General features: G+C 45.1%; 1 protein-coding gene across 1 annotated transcript in view; it reads right to left on the bottom strand.

Annotated features, from left to right (window-relative positions):
• The window catches only part of LOC130311748 (synaptotagmin-13-like), a 40,692-nt gene extending 25,633 nt beyond the window's left edge, over window positions 1-15,059 (bottom strand). Inside the window, exons 1-2 of the mRNA XM_056552515.1 lie at window positions 14,693-15,059; window positions 10,941-11,130 (exon numbers count right to left, since the gene is read on the bottom strand). Of these exons, the coding sequence (XP_056408490.1) occupies window positions 10,941-11,130; window positions 14,693-14,866 (364 nt within the window). The 5' untranslated portion in view covers window positions 14,867-15,059. The remainder of the gene's footprint in view (window positions 1-10,940; window positions 11,131-14,692) is intronic.
• Between the last annotated feature and the right edge of the window lie 1,517 nt (window positions 15,060-16,576).

Genomic DNA, 16,576 nt, shown 5'->3' with positions numbered 1-16,576 from the left:
TAGATAGATATGAGATAGATAGATAGATATGAGATAGATAGATAGATATGAGATAGATAGATAGATAGATAGATAGATAGATATTAGATAGATAGATATGAGATAGATAGATAGATAGATAGATATGAGATAGATAGATATGAGATAGATAGATATTAGATAGATAGATATGAGATAGATAGATATTAGATAGATAGATAGATATGAGATAGATATGAGATAGATAGAGAGATAGATAGATAGATAGATATGAGATAGATAGATAGATAGATATGAGATAGATAGATATTAGATAGATAGATATGAGATAGATAGATAGATATGAGATATATAGATAGATAGATATTAGATAGATAGATATTAGATAGATAGATAGATAGATATGAGATAGATAGATAGATAGATATGAGATAGATAGATAGATATGAGATAGATAGATAGATAGATAGATAGATATTAGATAGATAGATATGAGATAGATAGATAGATATGAGATAGATAGATATGAGATAGATAGATATTAGATAGATAGATATGAGATAGATAGATAGATATTAGATAGATAGATAGATATGAGATAGATATGAGATAGATATGAGAGATAGATATTAGATAGATAGATAGATATGAGATAGATAGATAGATATGAGATAGATAGATATTAGATAGATAGATGTGAGATAGATAGATAGATATGAGATAAATAGATAGATAGATATTAGATAGATAGATATGAGATAGATAGATAGATATGAGATAGATAGATAGATAGATATGAGATAGATAGAGAGATAGATATGAGATAGATAGATAGATAGATATGAGATAGATATTAGAGAGATATGAGAGAGATATGAGATATGAGATAGATAGATAGATAGATAGATATGAGATAGATATGAGATAGATAGATAGATGGATGGATAGATAGATATGAGATAGATAAATGGATAGATAGATATGAGATAGATAGATAGATGGATAGATATGAGATGCTGGGAGTTGTAGTTTTGCAATATCTAGAGGAATCCTGTTAGGAAAATATAATTCTAGATATAATGTCTTCCTTCCTTCCTTTTCTCTATGCTCTGGCTCCATATCTCGGTTGTGATGAGATCTCGCCATGATTTGCATACAGATAACCTCTGTTCTCCACAGAGCCACTTGTCATCCTGTATTAGGTGAGAGCGCCCCCTCTGTCTCACACGTCACATTGTATATAGGATGAGTCACTAATGCTCAGGAGGCCACAACACTCGGATCCACGGTCTTCACATTACCCCAACCTAATAAGACAAGATACTCCCCGGGAATATCCATCATAGAGACCTGACAGACAGCGGGGACAAGACATGGCCGCCGAGTGAGGAGAAGAATAACAGAGAATGAAGAAACCTCTAGAAGAAGAGATAAATCTATGTGTGGACAGGAAATCCCATTTTACATAGGAGCCGGTCTGATCACTAGTCCACAACTCTAGGTCAGTAGATGCCTTCTCATGAACTCGAAGCCTCCTCCAACACCAACCTTCTAAAGCCAGAATAGGGACATATAAGCTCCACCCCTGAGGAACTCAGGAGTGCCCAAAATGCCCACTTTGAGCAGGGTTTCGCCCCTTTCCTTGCCCAGTTGGCGTGATTGTCCCAACAAACTCTCAACTTTTGACACTCATAATCCAACCAAACACCAGGTGGTCCTTGGGGGTCTTCTGCATTTTGCTCCACTCTAACTTTTGGCACAGAGATCACCATGAGGCACCTCCATGGGGACAAAATTATCAGCAGCACTTGGGCCTTTGGACTTGGAGGCCCCTCTATAACATAATGAACACCAGTACTATAACCAGCACGTGGATGGTTGGTGGCCCTTTTACAGGTCTCTCATTGGGGGCCAGAAGCTTCATGTTACGTCAAGTCCCATTTAACTCCATAGTTTTCTCTTCAACGTTACTTCAGATATCTCAATATCCAGATAGGAAAAGTAAGAGGCTTCTGTTCCCCAATGCACCCCCTTTTCCTGGCCCTGTTGATGGTCCTACCTCATGGACCCTCAAAATTTATATCTATGGTACATCAGGTCACTCCAATGCTAAACCCAGAGGTGGACTCACACAGCTGTCTTAAAGGGGTACTCTGCTGGAAACATTTTTTTTTTTTATCATCTGGTGCCAGAAAGTTAAACAGATTTGTAAATGACTTCTATTTACAAATCTTAATCCTTCCAGTACATATCAGCTGCTGTATGCTCCATAGGAAGTTCTTTTCTTTTTGAATTTCCTTTCTGCCTGACCACAGTGCTCTCTGCTGACACCTCTGTCCATTTTAGGAACTGTCCAGAGTAAGAAAAAAATCTCCATAGCAAACCTATCCTGCTCGGACAGTTCCTAAAATGGACAGAGGTGTCAGCAGAGAGCACTGTGGTCAGACAGAAAGGAAATTCAAAAAAGAAAACAACTTCCTGTGGAGCATACAGCAGCTGATAAGTACTGGAAGGATTAAGATTTTTAAATAGAAGTAATTTACGAATCTGCTTAACTTTCCGGTACCAGGTGATTTAAAAAAAATAAAAAAATTATAATATTGTTTTCCAGGGGAGTACCCCTTTAATATAGAGATTGTAATATAGGAAAACATAGAGGCTTCTGTTTACCAATGCACCCCCATTTCCTGGCCCTGATGGCACCCCGAAATTTTTTATCTATGGTTCATCAGGTCACACCAATGGTAGACTCACACAGCTGTCTTAATAAAGACATTGTAATCGCTCTCTGTCCGAAAAATGTTATCCCTTTTCTTGGTACATTAAATGGCCCACGCACGATTTCCCTAGAAAAGCCCCTATTTGCATAAGCCCCACCCCTGAGGTTCATTGTGCAGGACAATTTGAGCTATGAGCTCAGTGCTGCCCTCTGCTTTCTCAGTAAGACATATCAGAGTTTTCGGTGGGGTCCATGAGCCTCAACTAATTACCCCCCCCCCCTTTTTTTTTATTTTTTATTATTAATCCCTCTTTTTTTTTTTTTTTTGTACTTTTCCAATTTTCGGAGATCCCTTTTTATTAGACAGTTTATACAATCAAGTGGAGTTGCCCTTTAAGGACGTGCTATTGTAATAGAGAGGCTCTGAAACAGTCTTTCCCAACCAGGGTGCATCCAGCTGTTGCAAAACTACAACTCCCAGCATGCCCGGACAGCCAAAGGCTGTCCAGGCATGTTGGGAGTTGTAGTTCTGCAACAGCTAAAGACCTCCTGGTTGGGAAACCGTGCTCTGGAAGCTAAATTATCACCACTTACATAGTAGCAACAAGGGCTATTGATCTCATGAGGGCTCTAGAGTTCAAGCGCGCAACAATACTGTCATATAGACTCACGTGAAAACCATATATATGCCCCACAAGCCGGCACGTAGAACATATCCTTTGGCGCTTGACTGGAATCCGGAATATCTAACTCCAGGTTTTGCCTTTTTCCACCCAACACCCTCTATGGGCAGTATTTTTGTTTTGGCTGATTTTGCACTTTTTAGAAAGAAAGAAAAACACATATAGTGTTGCCCGGTCTTCCTACCTAAACCTTGTTTCAGAGTAAACAATGACCCTTTTGTTCTTATACCCCGTCCTCATATTCCGTGTGATATCTTGTTCTCATATCCCGACCTCATATATGACCTTAAATCCCCGCCACATATCCTGTCCTTATATCCCGACCTCATATATGACCTTAAATCCCCGCCACATATCCTGTCCTTATATCCCGACCTCATATCTTATCCTCATATCCTGACCTCATATCCCATCCTCATATCCCGTCCTCATATCCTATCCTCATATCCCGTCCTTATATCCTGACCTCATATCCCATCCTCATATCCCGTCCTCATATCCCATTCTCATATCATGACCTCATATCCCATCCACATATCATGACCTCATATCCCATCCTCATATCCCGTCCTCATATCCCGACCTCATATCATGACCTCATATCATGACCTCATATCCCGTCCTCATATCCCAACCTCATATCATGACCTCATATCCCATCCTCATATCCCGTCCTCATATCCCGACCTCATATCATGACCTCATATCCCGTCCTCATATCAGAACCTCATATCCCATCCTCATATCCCGTCCTCATATCCCGACCTCATATCCCAAACTCATATCCCAAACTCATATCATGACCTCATATCCCATCCTCATATCCCGTCCTTATATCCCGACCTCACATCCCATCCTCATATCGCATCCTCATATCCTGTCCTCATATCCTGTCCTTATATACCGACCTCATATCCCGACCTCATATCCCGACCTCACATCCCATCCTCATATCCCATCCTCATATCCCGTCCTCATATCCCGACCTCATATCCCAAACTCATATCATGACCTCATATCCCATCCTCATATCCCGTCATCATAACCCGACCTTATATCCCATCCTCATATCATGATATCATATCCCATCCTCATATCACATCCTCATATCCCGACCTCATATCCTGTCCTCATATCCTGTCCTCATATCCTGTCCTTATATCCCTACCTCATATCCCGACCTTATATCCCATCCCAAAATATAAGACCTACGGTTTAGCTCCTTCCTGACATCTGCTGTGTGTACATTAAACCATTGGACAGTAAGTATAAGTCTGTATTACGGCTGACCCCCATCCGCAATGGTTGGGTTTGGAGATCCTCCTAGATGCCACGGGCAATAGCATCTATAGTATCTAGATGGTTAGACCAGGATGCACTGGGGGAGCTGTCACAGAAGTATTACAGTGTAAAAATGTAAGCAATTGCTTCTTCCAATCCCCTAGGGTGTACAAAAAAACATGAAAAACAAAAGGGGCTGTATGTGCATGAAAATTACATAACTTGTTTTACAACAGATTTTCCCCAGCACAGAACGTGTTAATCCTGTTCTGTTTCATCGGGAATATGTTTTTACAGTTTATTCTGAAGACGTCTCACATCTCCTAGGGGCACAGTCTGGTGACAAGTCTCAATATTTGGAATAGGTGACACAATGATATTTATCTTACTGATGTGACTGCTACTTTCTAGGGTCTCGGGTGCTGCTGTTACCTTCCTGGGGTCTCGGGTGTGACTGCTGCCTTCCTGGGGTCTCGGGTGTGACTGCTCCCTTCCTGGGGTCTCAGGTGTGACTGCTGCCTTCCTGGGGTCTCGGGTGCTGCTGTTCCCTTCCTGGGGTCTCGGGTGTGACTGCTGCCTTCCTGGGGTCTCGGGTGTGACTGCTGCCTTCCTGGGGTCTCGGGTGTGACTGCTCCTTTCCTGGGGTCTCGGGTGTGACTGCTCCCTTCCTGGGGTCTCGGGTGTGACTGCTCCCTTCTTGGGGTCTCGGGTGTGACTGCTCCCTTCCTGGGGTCTTGGGTGTGACTGCTCCCTTCCTGGGGTCTCAGGTGTGATTGCTGCCTTCCCTGGGTCTTGGATGTGACTGCTCCCTTCCCGGGGTCTCAGGTGTGACTGCTCCCTTCCTGGGGTCTCGGGTGTGACTGCTCCCTTCCCGGGGTCTCAGGTGTGACTGCTGCCTTTCTGGGGTCTCGGATGTGACTGTTCCCTTCCTGGGGTCTCAGGTGTGACTGCTCCTTTCCTGGGGTCTCGGATGTGACTGTTCCCTTCTTGGGGTCTCGGATGTGACTGCTCCCTTCCTTGGGTCTAAGGTGTGACTGCTCCTTTCCTGGGGTCTCGGATGTGGCTGCTCCCTTCCCGGGGTCTCAGGTGTGACTGTTCCTTCCTGGGGTCTCGGATGTGACTGCTGCCTTCCTGGGGTCTCGGGTGTGACTGCTCCCTTCCTGGGGTCTCGGGTGTGACTTCTCCCTTCCTGGGGTCTCAGGTGTGACTGCTCCCTTCCCAGGGTCTCAGGTGTGACTGCTCCTTTCCTGGGGTCTCGGGTGTGACTGCTCCTTTCCTGGGGTCTCGGATATGAATGCTCCCTTCCCGGGGTCTCAGGTGTGACTGCTGCATTCCTGGGGTCTCAGGTGTGACTGCTGCCTTCCTGGGGTCTCGGGTGTGACTTCTCCCTTCCCGGGGTCTCAGGTGTGACTGCTGCATTCCTGGGGTCTCAGGTGTGACTGCTGCCTTCCTGGGGTCTCAGGTGTGACTGCTGCATTCCTGGGGTCTCAGGTGTGACTGCTGCATTCCTGGGGTCTCAGGTGTGACTGCTGCCTTCCTGGGGTCTCAGGTGTGACTGCTGCATTCCTGGGGTCTCAGGTGTGACTGCTGCCTTCCTGGGGTCTCAGGTGGGACTGCTGCCTTCCTGGGGTCTCAGGTGTGACTGCTGCATTCCTGGGGTCTCAGGTGTGACTGCTGCCTTCCTGGGGTCTCAGGTGTGACTGCTGCATTCCTGGGGTCTCAGGTGTGACTGCTGCCTTCCTGGGGTCTCAGGTGTGACTGCTGCATTCCTGGGGTCTCAGGTGTGACTGCTGCATTCCTGGGGTCTCAGGTGTGACTGCTCCCTTCCTGGGGTCTCAGGTGTGACTGCTCCTTTCCTAGGGTCTCGGGTGTGACTGCTCCCTTCCTGGGGTCTCGGGTGCTGCTGTTACCTTCCTGGGGTCTCGGGTGCTGCTGTTACCTTCCTGGGGTCTGAAAGGCTGTCCGGGCATGCTGGAAGTTGGGGTTTTGCAACAGCTGAAGGCACCCTGGTTGGAAAACACTGGGCAAAACCTTTTCCTCCAATTCAGTTTTTTAATCTTCCCCCCACATTTAAAGGCTTTGGCTTCTACGTTTTTGCCTAGCTTTATTATATACTGCAGATATGAACATATTATACTCTCATACTTAACCCCTTAAGGACACAGACCATTTTTAATGTTTGTGTTTCCGTTCTTTTTCTCCTCACCTTTTGAAATACATATTTTTTTCCACCCACAGACCCATATGAGGGTTTCCCATCCCAGCTCTATCTGTATACTGCTGCTATCTCTTTGGGATCAGGATATATAGTTGTTATACGCCTCCCCTCCAGCTTTATCTGTATACTGCTGCTATCTCTATTGATTAAGATATGTCATAGAGATACTCCTTTCCTCCAGCTCTATCTGTATACTGCTGCTATCTCTTTGGGGTCAGGATATATAGTAGTTATACGCCTCCCCTCCAGCTCTATCTGTATACTGCTGCTATCTCTATTGATTAGGATATGTCATAGAGATACTCCTCTCCTCCAGCTCTATCTGTATACTGCTGCTATCTTTATGGAATCAGGATATAAAGTAGTTATAAACCTCCCCTCCAGCTCTATCTGTATACTGCTGATGGTATCTCATTGGGGTCAGGATATATAGTAGTTATACTCCTCCCCTCCAGCTCTATCTGTATACTGCTGCTGCTATCTCATTGGGGTCAGGAAATACAGTAGTTATACCCCTCCCCTCCAGCTCTATCTGTATACTGCTGCTGCTATCTCTAGGGGATCAGGATATATAGTAGTTATAAACCTCCCCTCCAGCTCTATCTGTATACTGCTGATGCTATCTCATTGGGGTCAGGATATATGGTAGTTATACCCCTCCCCTCCAGCTCTATCTGTATACTGCTGCTATCTCTAGGGGATCAGGATATATAGTATCTAATCACTTCATCTGAAGCTGTGTCCACATATTTAAGTTTTTTTCTACTCTTGTTCTGTTTTCCCTTCTGTTTCCCCCCCCCCCAAATCATACCAAAAACACAGTAAAAACATCTCAATTTAACATAGTATACAAAAAAATAAAAATAAAATAAAAAAGGTTGCAGCAGCAGTTTTGGTCAAAAAATGTAGGCTCTTAGCGCACTTTTTAATCAAAACGTGTCCCCATCCACCACGCGGAGGGGGCCTCACTTCGAATGGGACCCTAATACTCATTTCACTCACCTCTGCTGGGCATAGAGCGTCTGACATTCTGGATCCACTATGAATTAAAAAAAAAACACCTGTGTAACAGATAGGGGTGCACAGCTAGAGAGGGTGTCACTCCCCCTAAATTGCACAGCAAAAACAAAAACAAAAATAGCCAACACAACTACCTAATACACGGGTGCACGCTGCAGTGGCAAATACACAGTATACAAAAAAGAAGGTTGCAGCAGCACACATTGGTCAAAATGCGGTGACCCAGTACGGGATGGTGTTTCCCCGTACCTTCCCTGTCCTGTCAGGCAGTTTCCCTCAGTGTCCCCAGGGCCCCCTGAAGTTGTATACCCCATGTAAATAGGTTATGTATTATATTGTGTTTTGTACCTTTAATAACTGTACCATGTGATTGTTACCCAGGAGGTACTAGTGACCAGCTGACCTCAAAGGTGACCAATGGGCTCCCACATAAGTCCTGGGAGGAGCTAGCTTCTCTCTCTTTGCCAAGTCTTTGATGATGTCAGTCGTTCCTATAGTGCAGTTTAAAAACTACAACTCCCAGCATGCTCGGACAGCCGTTGGCTGTCCGGGCATGCTGAGAGTTGTAGTTTTGCAACATCTGGAGGTCCACAGGTTGAAGACCACTGCTATAGTGTGTGTCCAGAGCAGTGTAGGCCTCAAGTCAAGTCCTGCAGCCACCAGTCAAGTGCAAGTGATCTGAAGTCACTGTCCTGTCAGTCAAGTCTTGTGTCTACTCAGCGTGGCCTGCACTAAATTCTCCTGTCTACTACAAGTCCCAGCAAACCTGCAAGGTCTCTGAGTCACTGGTCACCTCCGTGGGCCCTGGCTGAACTGTATAGACTTTACCATCTGTCTACCCTCAGTAAAGCTGCCGTTGTCCGTAACTTGGTGTTGGTGTCTTCATTGTCCCCATTTCTGGCCCAGGATCCAGCGGTATACCTTCGGGTGGTTAAGGCTAAACCACGCCCTGGCGTCATGAACACAAGGGGTTAATACCATCTGCCCCTAGGGTAACAACATTGCCCTGCACCTCACACCCCACTGCCATACCACAACTTTTGGCGTCACGAACAGGATACGGGTGTGTGCCTTATGCCACAAGTCCTCCCCCTAGTCTGAACTGTGTCCAGTATTGTCTGCAAGAATCGCATGCCGATGCCAATAAAGTTTGCGCCAGAAAGTGTACGGGACTTTGTCAGTGGAAAAGTGTTTTACCCGAAGCGCTCGTGAAATAGAGGGGGAGGTGAAGAAAGACTGTTGTTTGCTACTGTGGTGTATAAAGAGTCGGTACCTGAAAGGGTTCATTTGGTCTGATGCTTCCCGTGTGCGCGAGCGGTCGCAGCTCCGCCCCATCAGTCCCCAGAAGTGACACCTCTTCAGCACAGCGAGGAGGAACCAAAGAACCGCCCTGTGTTGCACAGGGAAAGACTTTGCCGACCGGACCAAAACAGGAAGTTCCCTGGGCGCAGCCATATTGGAGGTTCCGGCGGCTGCACCCGGCTCCGCTGTCTTCGGTTAAGTACCCGCTGTAGTGCAGACTCTGCCAACACCAACAATTATCAGCAGCAAGTCTCCGGTGCCGGTAGCTTTCAGCAATAACCCACTAGTGTCCATAAGTCTAGCCGCAAGATGAATTACTACCGGGTGCCTGTAAAATAGAGGGGGGCATCATTACAGTACCCCCGCTAGCCAAGTCAGAGCCGCTGCAGCACTTCAGCAATTCTCTTCAAAGGGACAGCACCTTATTCTTTTTAAAGCGACAGCGCACTCAAAATCCAACCAGATGTCATAACGCATCTCTCCAGATCAACAAGGGTGACAGTGCCCCTCTATCTCCAGCAGTGGGATCATCACCTGCCCCAGCAGCCGGAATGTTGCCAGTCCTGCCTGCAGTCCACATCAACAGTCCTGGTGTTCTAGCGTATATGCACCGGTATTCATAGGGAACCCTGTCCTCCCTACCTACAATGGAGACCCCCTTCACCCTGAGGGATTTCAAAGACTGGATCCAGAGTTGGTTTGTCTTTTACTCTTTCCCTCCTAATCAACAGGTGCAACTGCTAACAGGACAACTCCAGGGACCAGCGTTAGAGGAAGTCCGCACCTGGCCAGCATCTGAGAAGGTGACTGTAGAGCAGATCTTTGAAGGGCTGTTCCAGGTATTTGAGTCACATTCTCCATTATTATGAATTAGGTAGTTGTGCTGGCTATTTTCCTTTTTTGTGTTTTTGCTATGCAAGTTAGGGGGAGTGGCACCCGCTGTAGCCGTGCACCCCCCCCCCCCCTTGCTTCACAGGAGGTTTTTTAAATTGATAGTGGATCCAGCATGTCACCCAGTCAGAGGTCATATGCGTGAGTGAAACGTGAGTGAAATGAGTGTTAGGGTCCCATCCGAAATGAAACCACCTCAACGTGGTGAATGGGGGACATGTTTTGATTAAAAAGTGCGCTAACAGCCTCCATTTTTATACCGAGTGCTGCTGCAACCTTCTTAATTTAACATAATTTTGGAAAATTGTACAAAACACACAACCACAAGGCTGCAAAAATGTGTGAAATATTCAGTTCAAAATTCAACAGGTGAACACTGCCTAAAAACCTCAGATGTCATTATAGCTCAAATCACTTGCACCTCTCTACATAAGAGAAATTATTTCGTTACAGAAGAAAGTGCATCAAAACTGCACATAATGTGAACTGACCTCAACCCACTTTTGAGTCTAATCAGGTCACCTGAGTGACCTCCAGCACCAGCAGCCTAATTAGATGACCAGGTGCAGTGATCAGACACCACATCCTCTTGCTGCAAAGACAAAACATTCATGGAAAATGTAGACAGCGTTAGGAACTCATTTCAGTGATGGAATTGCAATCAATATGGCTGAAAACCCAATCCCTGCCACATGAACTAAAACAGGTAAGAACAAGATGCACAAGAACCTCTCCATTATTCTTCAATAATAGCCTATGCTGCACTCGTTCACTTTGACGTGACAGTAAAACGGCCTACATTGGGGTTAGTGTTCCTTTAAGGCATCCCGTGTCTCTGATCTGGTACCTGAGACCAATCCTCCTGAGATGGTTTCCACCGGTTTGTTCTCTTCCTTCGCGTCTTCGTTCCCCGCAATGTTCAAAGTTTGGTCCTTGCAATTAACAATCTCTGGGGACGTTTGCTTGGTGGAGATGATGTGAGGAAAGCGGAGCATAGCCTGCGGCTGAACTGGCTCGGTGCATCTGTAGACGTTCATCTAACGGAAGAGATGGAGGGAAAGGAGATAAAAGGGTAAAGCTGAAAAAGGGTTACATCCAAAAAAGTCTGGCTGTTGCAAAACTACAACTCCCAGCATGCCCGGACAGCCGGAGGCTAGTTTTGCAAAAGCGGAAGAGCCATAGATTGTGGGGGAAACCACTCTAGACAAATGTCAGTTTGCATACAGCTTTTGCAAAACTACAACTCCCAGCATTCCCAGACAGCCAAAGTATCTGGGAATAGAAGAGTTAAGTAGCGCTGCACAGCAGCACTACTTAAAGAGCGTCGCCACCACCACCTGGGGAGGCCCCTGCACTCAGCCTTCTGGTTATTATCACCTGGGGAGACCCCCACACTCAGCCCCATAGGTACCATTACCTGGAGAGACCCCTGCACTCGATATCACTCTCTGAATACATTTACACATTTGGCGCTGGCATCTTTCTCCCGTCCTCGCTGGATATGTTGCTTGGTAACTGTTCGGCCTCGGTAGAATTCCTGAAAGGTCTAAATCTGTGCAGCATTTTACAGTAACAATCAGCAGCGTGACGCGTCCTCTTCGGGTCCACGGAGCGAAGTTGCCAGAAGACTTTTTTGTGTGAATTTTTTCAAGCGTGTGAGGGCGCTGTATAATTCATAATGGTTTATACCAGGAGAAGCTGCAGAACTGTATCTATTATTAACAACCGTATGTCAAGACTCACACTGCTAAAGGGCTGTATTATTGGAAAATAAACCCGACATTGTATCTATTCTCTATCTATTATTTATTGTTCAGTAACAAAACAAATACAGCCTTCACTTTCAGGCATAAATACAAAAATAAATCCTTGTCTAACTATACAGATATTGTTCCTTTCTATACAGGTGACTTACTACCAGTCACCCAACACAACATTCAGCAAATGTCTTACTTGCAAACTTCCAGATTCAAGTGGTGCAGGTTAATCACAGCTTCACCTGCAGACTGACTCCCCTCTAGCAATAAAGCCCAGTGATAAGTTGTCTTCAGCACCTGTGCTGATCTGGGCTAGACTAAAAACATGGAGTAGCACATGAAGGGGATAAATGACCCCACTACATATTCTGCCTTTCATCCTTTTAAAGAGTACCTGTCATAAAATGTGTGTGTGTGTATATATATACATATATATGTATATATGTACGCTGGCTGAGCACGTGATCAGCTCAGTGCAGCTCCCTGCTTGTCAATCAGACAGGCAGGAGCGCTGTGCTAACTCACATATGCGGCAGGGCTCTGTACACTGAGGACAAGCAGGGCTCTGTACACTGAGGACAAGCAGGGCTCTGTACACTGAGGACAAGCAGGGCTCTGTACACTGAGGACAAGCAGGGCTCTGTACACTGAGGACAAGCAGGGCTCTGTATACTGAGGACAAGCAGGGCTCTGTACACTGAGGACAAGCAGGGCTCTGTACACTGAGGACAAGCGGGGCTCTGTACACCGAGGACAAGCGGGGCTCTGTACACCGAGGACAAGCGGGGCTCTGTACACTGAGGACAAGCAGGGCTCTGTACACTGAGGACAAGCGGGGCTCTGTACACTGAGGACAAGCAGGGCTCTGTACACTGAGGACAAGCAGTGCTCTGTATAGTGAGGACAAGCGGGGCTCTGTACACTGAGGACAAGCCAGGCTCTGTACACTGAGGACAAGCGGGGCTCTGTAGACTGAGGACAAGCGGGGCTCTGTACACGGAGGACAAGCAGGGCTCTGTACACTGAGGACAAGCAGTGCTCTGTATAGTGAGGACAAGCGGGGCTCTGTACACCGAGGACAAACGGGGCTCTGTACACCGAGGACAAGCAGGGCTCTGTATACTGAGGACAGGCAGGACTCTGTACACTGAGGACAAGCCGGGCTCTGTACACTGAAGACAAGCAGGGCTCTGTACACCGAGGACAAGCAGGGCTCTGTACACTGAAGACAAGCAGGGCTCTGCAAATATGGACTCACCCCCCCCTCCTGAATTGAGGGTGGAAGCAGTCCCCCAGCAGGCTTCAGTAAGGTAGCGCCTGCTGGGGTACGCCCATATCCTCCTGCAGCAGGTCACACTATGTGAGCAAGAAGAGAGGTAAGACACAGAGCTTTTTAAAGCCCTTAAAAATTTAAAGTTTTAATTTAGAAAACTTTTAGTGACAGGTACTCTTTAAAATTCAAGCCTGATAACAGGAGACTAAGTCTCACCAGATATTTTACCTATTTCATGGCTTTCCTATATCACACCCATATATACTTTTTCTGAAACTATCTATCCATCAATCTATTTCATGTCTGCCTATCTGTCTATCTATCTCATATCTATCTATCTATCTATCTCATATCTATCCATCTCATATCTATCTATCTATCTAGCTATGTATCTTTACATCTGTCTCCCGTCCTCATTGCCCCCTCTCCCCCCTGCTCCAGCTCCTGTCTCATTTATTTAATAACATTGTTGAGTTGTGGCGGATTATTACTATACATAGACTTCTAGGAAAACGTCTCAAAAATGTCTGAACGGATTAATCTGAATTCTGCTGAGAATCTTTGGATACAAGAAATCATATTCTATCTATCTATCTATCTATCTATCGATCTATTTATCTATCTATCTATCTCATATCTATCTATCTATCTATCTATCTATCTATCTATCTATCTCATATCTATCTATCTAACTATCTATCTCATATCTATCTATCTCATATCTATCTTCTATCTATCTATCTATCTATCTATCTCATATCTATCTATCTAACTATCTATCTCATATCTATCTATCTCATATCTATCTTCTATCTATCTATCTAGCTATCTCATATCTATCTATCTATCTCATATCTATCTATCTATCTCATATCTATCTCATATCTATCTATCTCATATCTATCTATCTATCTCATATCTATCTATCTCATATCTATCTTCTATCTATCTATCTATCTATCTATCTATCTATCTATCTCATACCTATCTATCTATCTATCTATCTCATATCTATCTATCTATCTCATATCTATCTTCTATCTATCTATCTAGCTATCTCATATCTATCTATCTATCTCATATCTATCTATCTATCTATCTATCTCATATCTATCTATCTCATATCTATCTATCTATCTATCTATCATATCTATCTATCTATCTCATATCTATCTATCTATCTCATATCTATCTATCTATCTATTATATCTATCTATCTATCTCATATCTATCTATCTATCTATCTATCTATCTATCTATCTATCTATCTCATATCTATCTATCTATCTCATATCTATCTATCTATCTATCTATCGGTTAGACCCCGTCCCCAGATCCTGTATTGCTATATACTGTATATATGGTGTGACTGTCATTTCCTTGCACTGGGGGGTCCCATCACCCCCCCGCCCTCCAGTCACCCCATTGAATCTTATCCTTGCATTGTGGTGGTATCAGAAGGAACATAAATGCCCCCCACACATCCCACTGTGGGTACCCCCCCCCCCAAGTATCTTGCCATGTGGGCTCGCACCTTACTGGTGAGTCCTGTGCCACAATGTAACTTACCACTTGCCCAGGCTGGAGCACGCTGGCCATGGTGACAGGGGTGCCATCCCCGCTGCCATGGGGCATCTTCTTTTTATGAAAACACTTGCACAGGCACATAAGTCCGCAGAGGGCGAGGAAGCCGGTGGCGGTGCCCAGGGTGGCCCCCATGGCTATTATAGGGCCGGCTATCATGATGTGGCTTCTCGGTTGCCCAGGGCAGCAGGTGGCATTGATAGTCAGCGGGGCCGCGGGCGGCAGCTGTATCTCCAGTTCTTGGATTGCTGAGGCTGATGTGTGATCAGCGACGACTTCTCTGAATGAGCGGGGATGGGGGGGCTCTCCAGGGAAGGGGGAGGTCTCGCCTCCTGTACGTCACGCTGGAAGGTGCGCGCTCTATCCTCCTCTCCAGATCAGCCCTCGGGCTCCCAACTTCCAGCTCGGCAAGAAATACAGAAAACAGAGGCGGCTTCCAAAGTCACCGCAAGGGGCATTAAAACTGGGCAGGATCTACGGAGAACAATAAAGACATCAATAAGACGGAGAACGGAGGATAAAAGGGCAGCACAGAATCATGGGCATCCTACATAGTACGGGTGAAAGGAAGGCACACGTCCATCGATAAAGGAGCACTCCGGGATTTATTGATTTATTTTTCTTATATAGTGCAGCATAGGCTATTATTAGAGAATAATGTAAAGGTTCTTGTGTATGTCTTGTGCTTACCTGTGGATGTGGATGTGGCAGGCACACAGGTTTTTAGCCATACTAATTGCCATTCCATTACTGAAATGGTTACCTAATGCTGACTAATTTCCCATTAATTGTCTGGACTTCTCAGAGAGAGGATGTGGAGTCTTATCAGTGCACCTTGTCATTTAATCAGGCTGCTGGTGCTGGAGGTAGGCTATTATGAGAGAATAATGTAGAGGTTCTTGTGTATGTCTAGTGCTTACCTGTACTAGCTGATGTGGCAGGTGTATGATAGACTCCATGTTAGATGCACACAGAATCTCTGAACTGACTGTGGCAGCCTTCATTTCCTCTAGCTTTGGGTGTGGTGTCTGAGCACTGCACCTGATCATCTAATTAGGCTGCTGGTGTCAGTTTACACCAGTGTTTCCCAACCAGGATTGGCTGTCCGGACATGCTGGGACTTGTAGTTTTGCAACAGTTAGAGGCACCCTTGGTTGTCCGGGTATGCTGGGAGATGTAGTTTTGCAACAGCTGGAGGCACCCTGGTTGGGAAACACTGGTTTACACTGTGCATTTTTTTTTTAGAGAAATATTGTCATGACGTAAAAGTGTTTTGACCTATAGTCACAATTGAGGTGTTTAATGAAGATTTGAAATCTTTAGGCTTTGTTCACACGTTGAATGTATTTTCCAAGATTTTGGCAAAATGACCCTTTTTTACCGTATTTTGCACAATTGTGATATAATATTTTCATTTTTGCTGTGATTTTGGAAAAAAAAAATAAAATCAGAAAAAAGGGGAGGTGTATAACTACTATATATCCTGATCCCATAGAGATAGCAGCAGCAGTATACAGATAGAGCTTGAGGGGAGGTGTATAACTAATATATACCCTGATACCATAGAGATAGCAGCAGCAGTATACAGATAGAGCTGGAGGGAAGGTGTATAACTACTATATATCCTGATGATCCCATAGAGATAGCAGCAGCAGTGTAAAGATAGAGCTGGAGGGGAGGTGTATGACTACTATATATCCTGATCCCATAGAGATAGCAGCAGTATACAGATAGACCTCGAGGAGAGCTGTATAAGTACTATATATCCTGATCCCATAGAGATAGCAGCAGTATACAGATAGAGCTGGAGGGGAGGTGTATAACTACTATATATCCTGATCCCATAAAGATAGCAGTAGTATACAGATA

Source organism: Hyla sarda, unplaced genomic scaffold (assembly GCF_029499605.1).
Source record: "Hyla sarda isolate aHylSar1 unplaced genomic scaffold, aHylSar1.hap1 scaffold_1664, whole genome shotgun sequence".
NCBI classification, from domain to species: Eukaryota; Metazoa; Chordata; class Amphibia; order Anura; family Hylidae; genus Hyla; species Hyla sarda.
The sequence above is the reverse complement of the archived record's forward strand: the minus strand, read 5'-3'. Positions and strand labels throughout refer to the sequence as shown.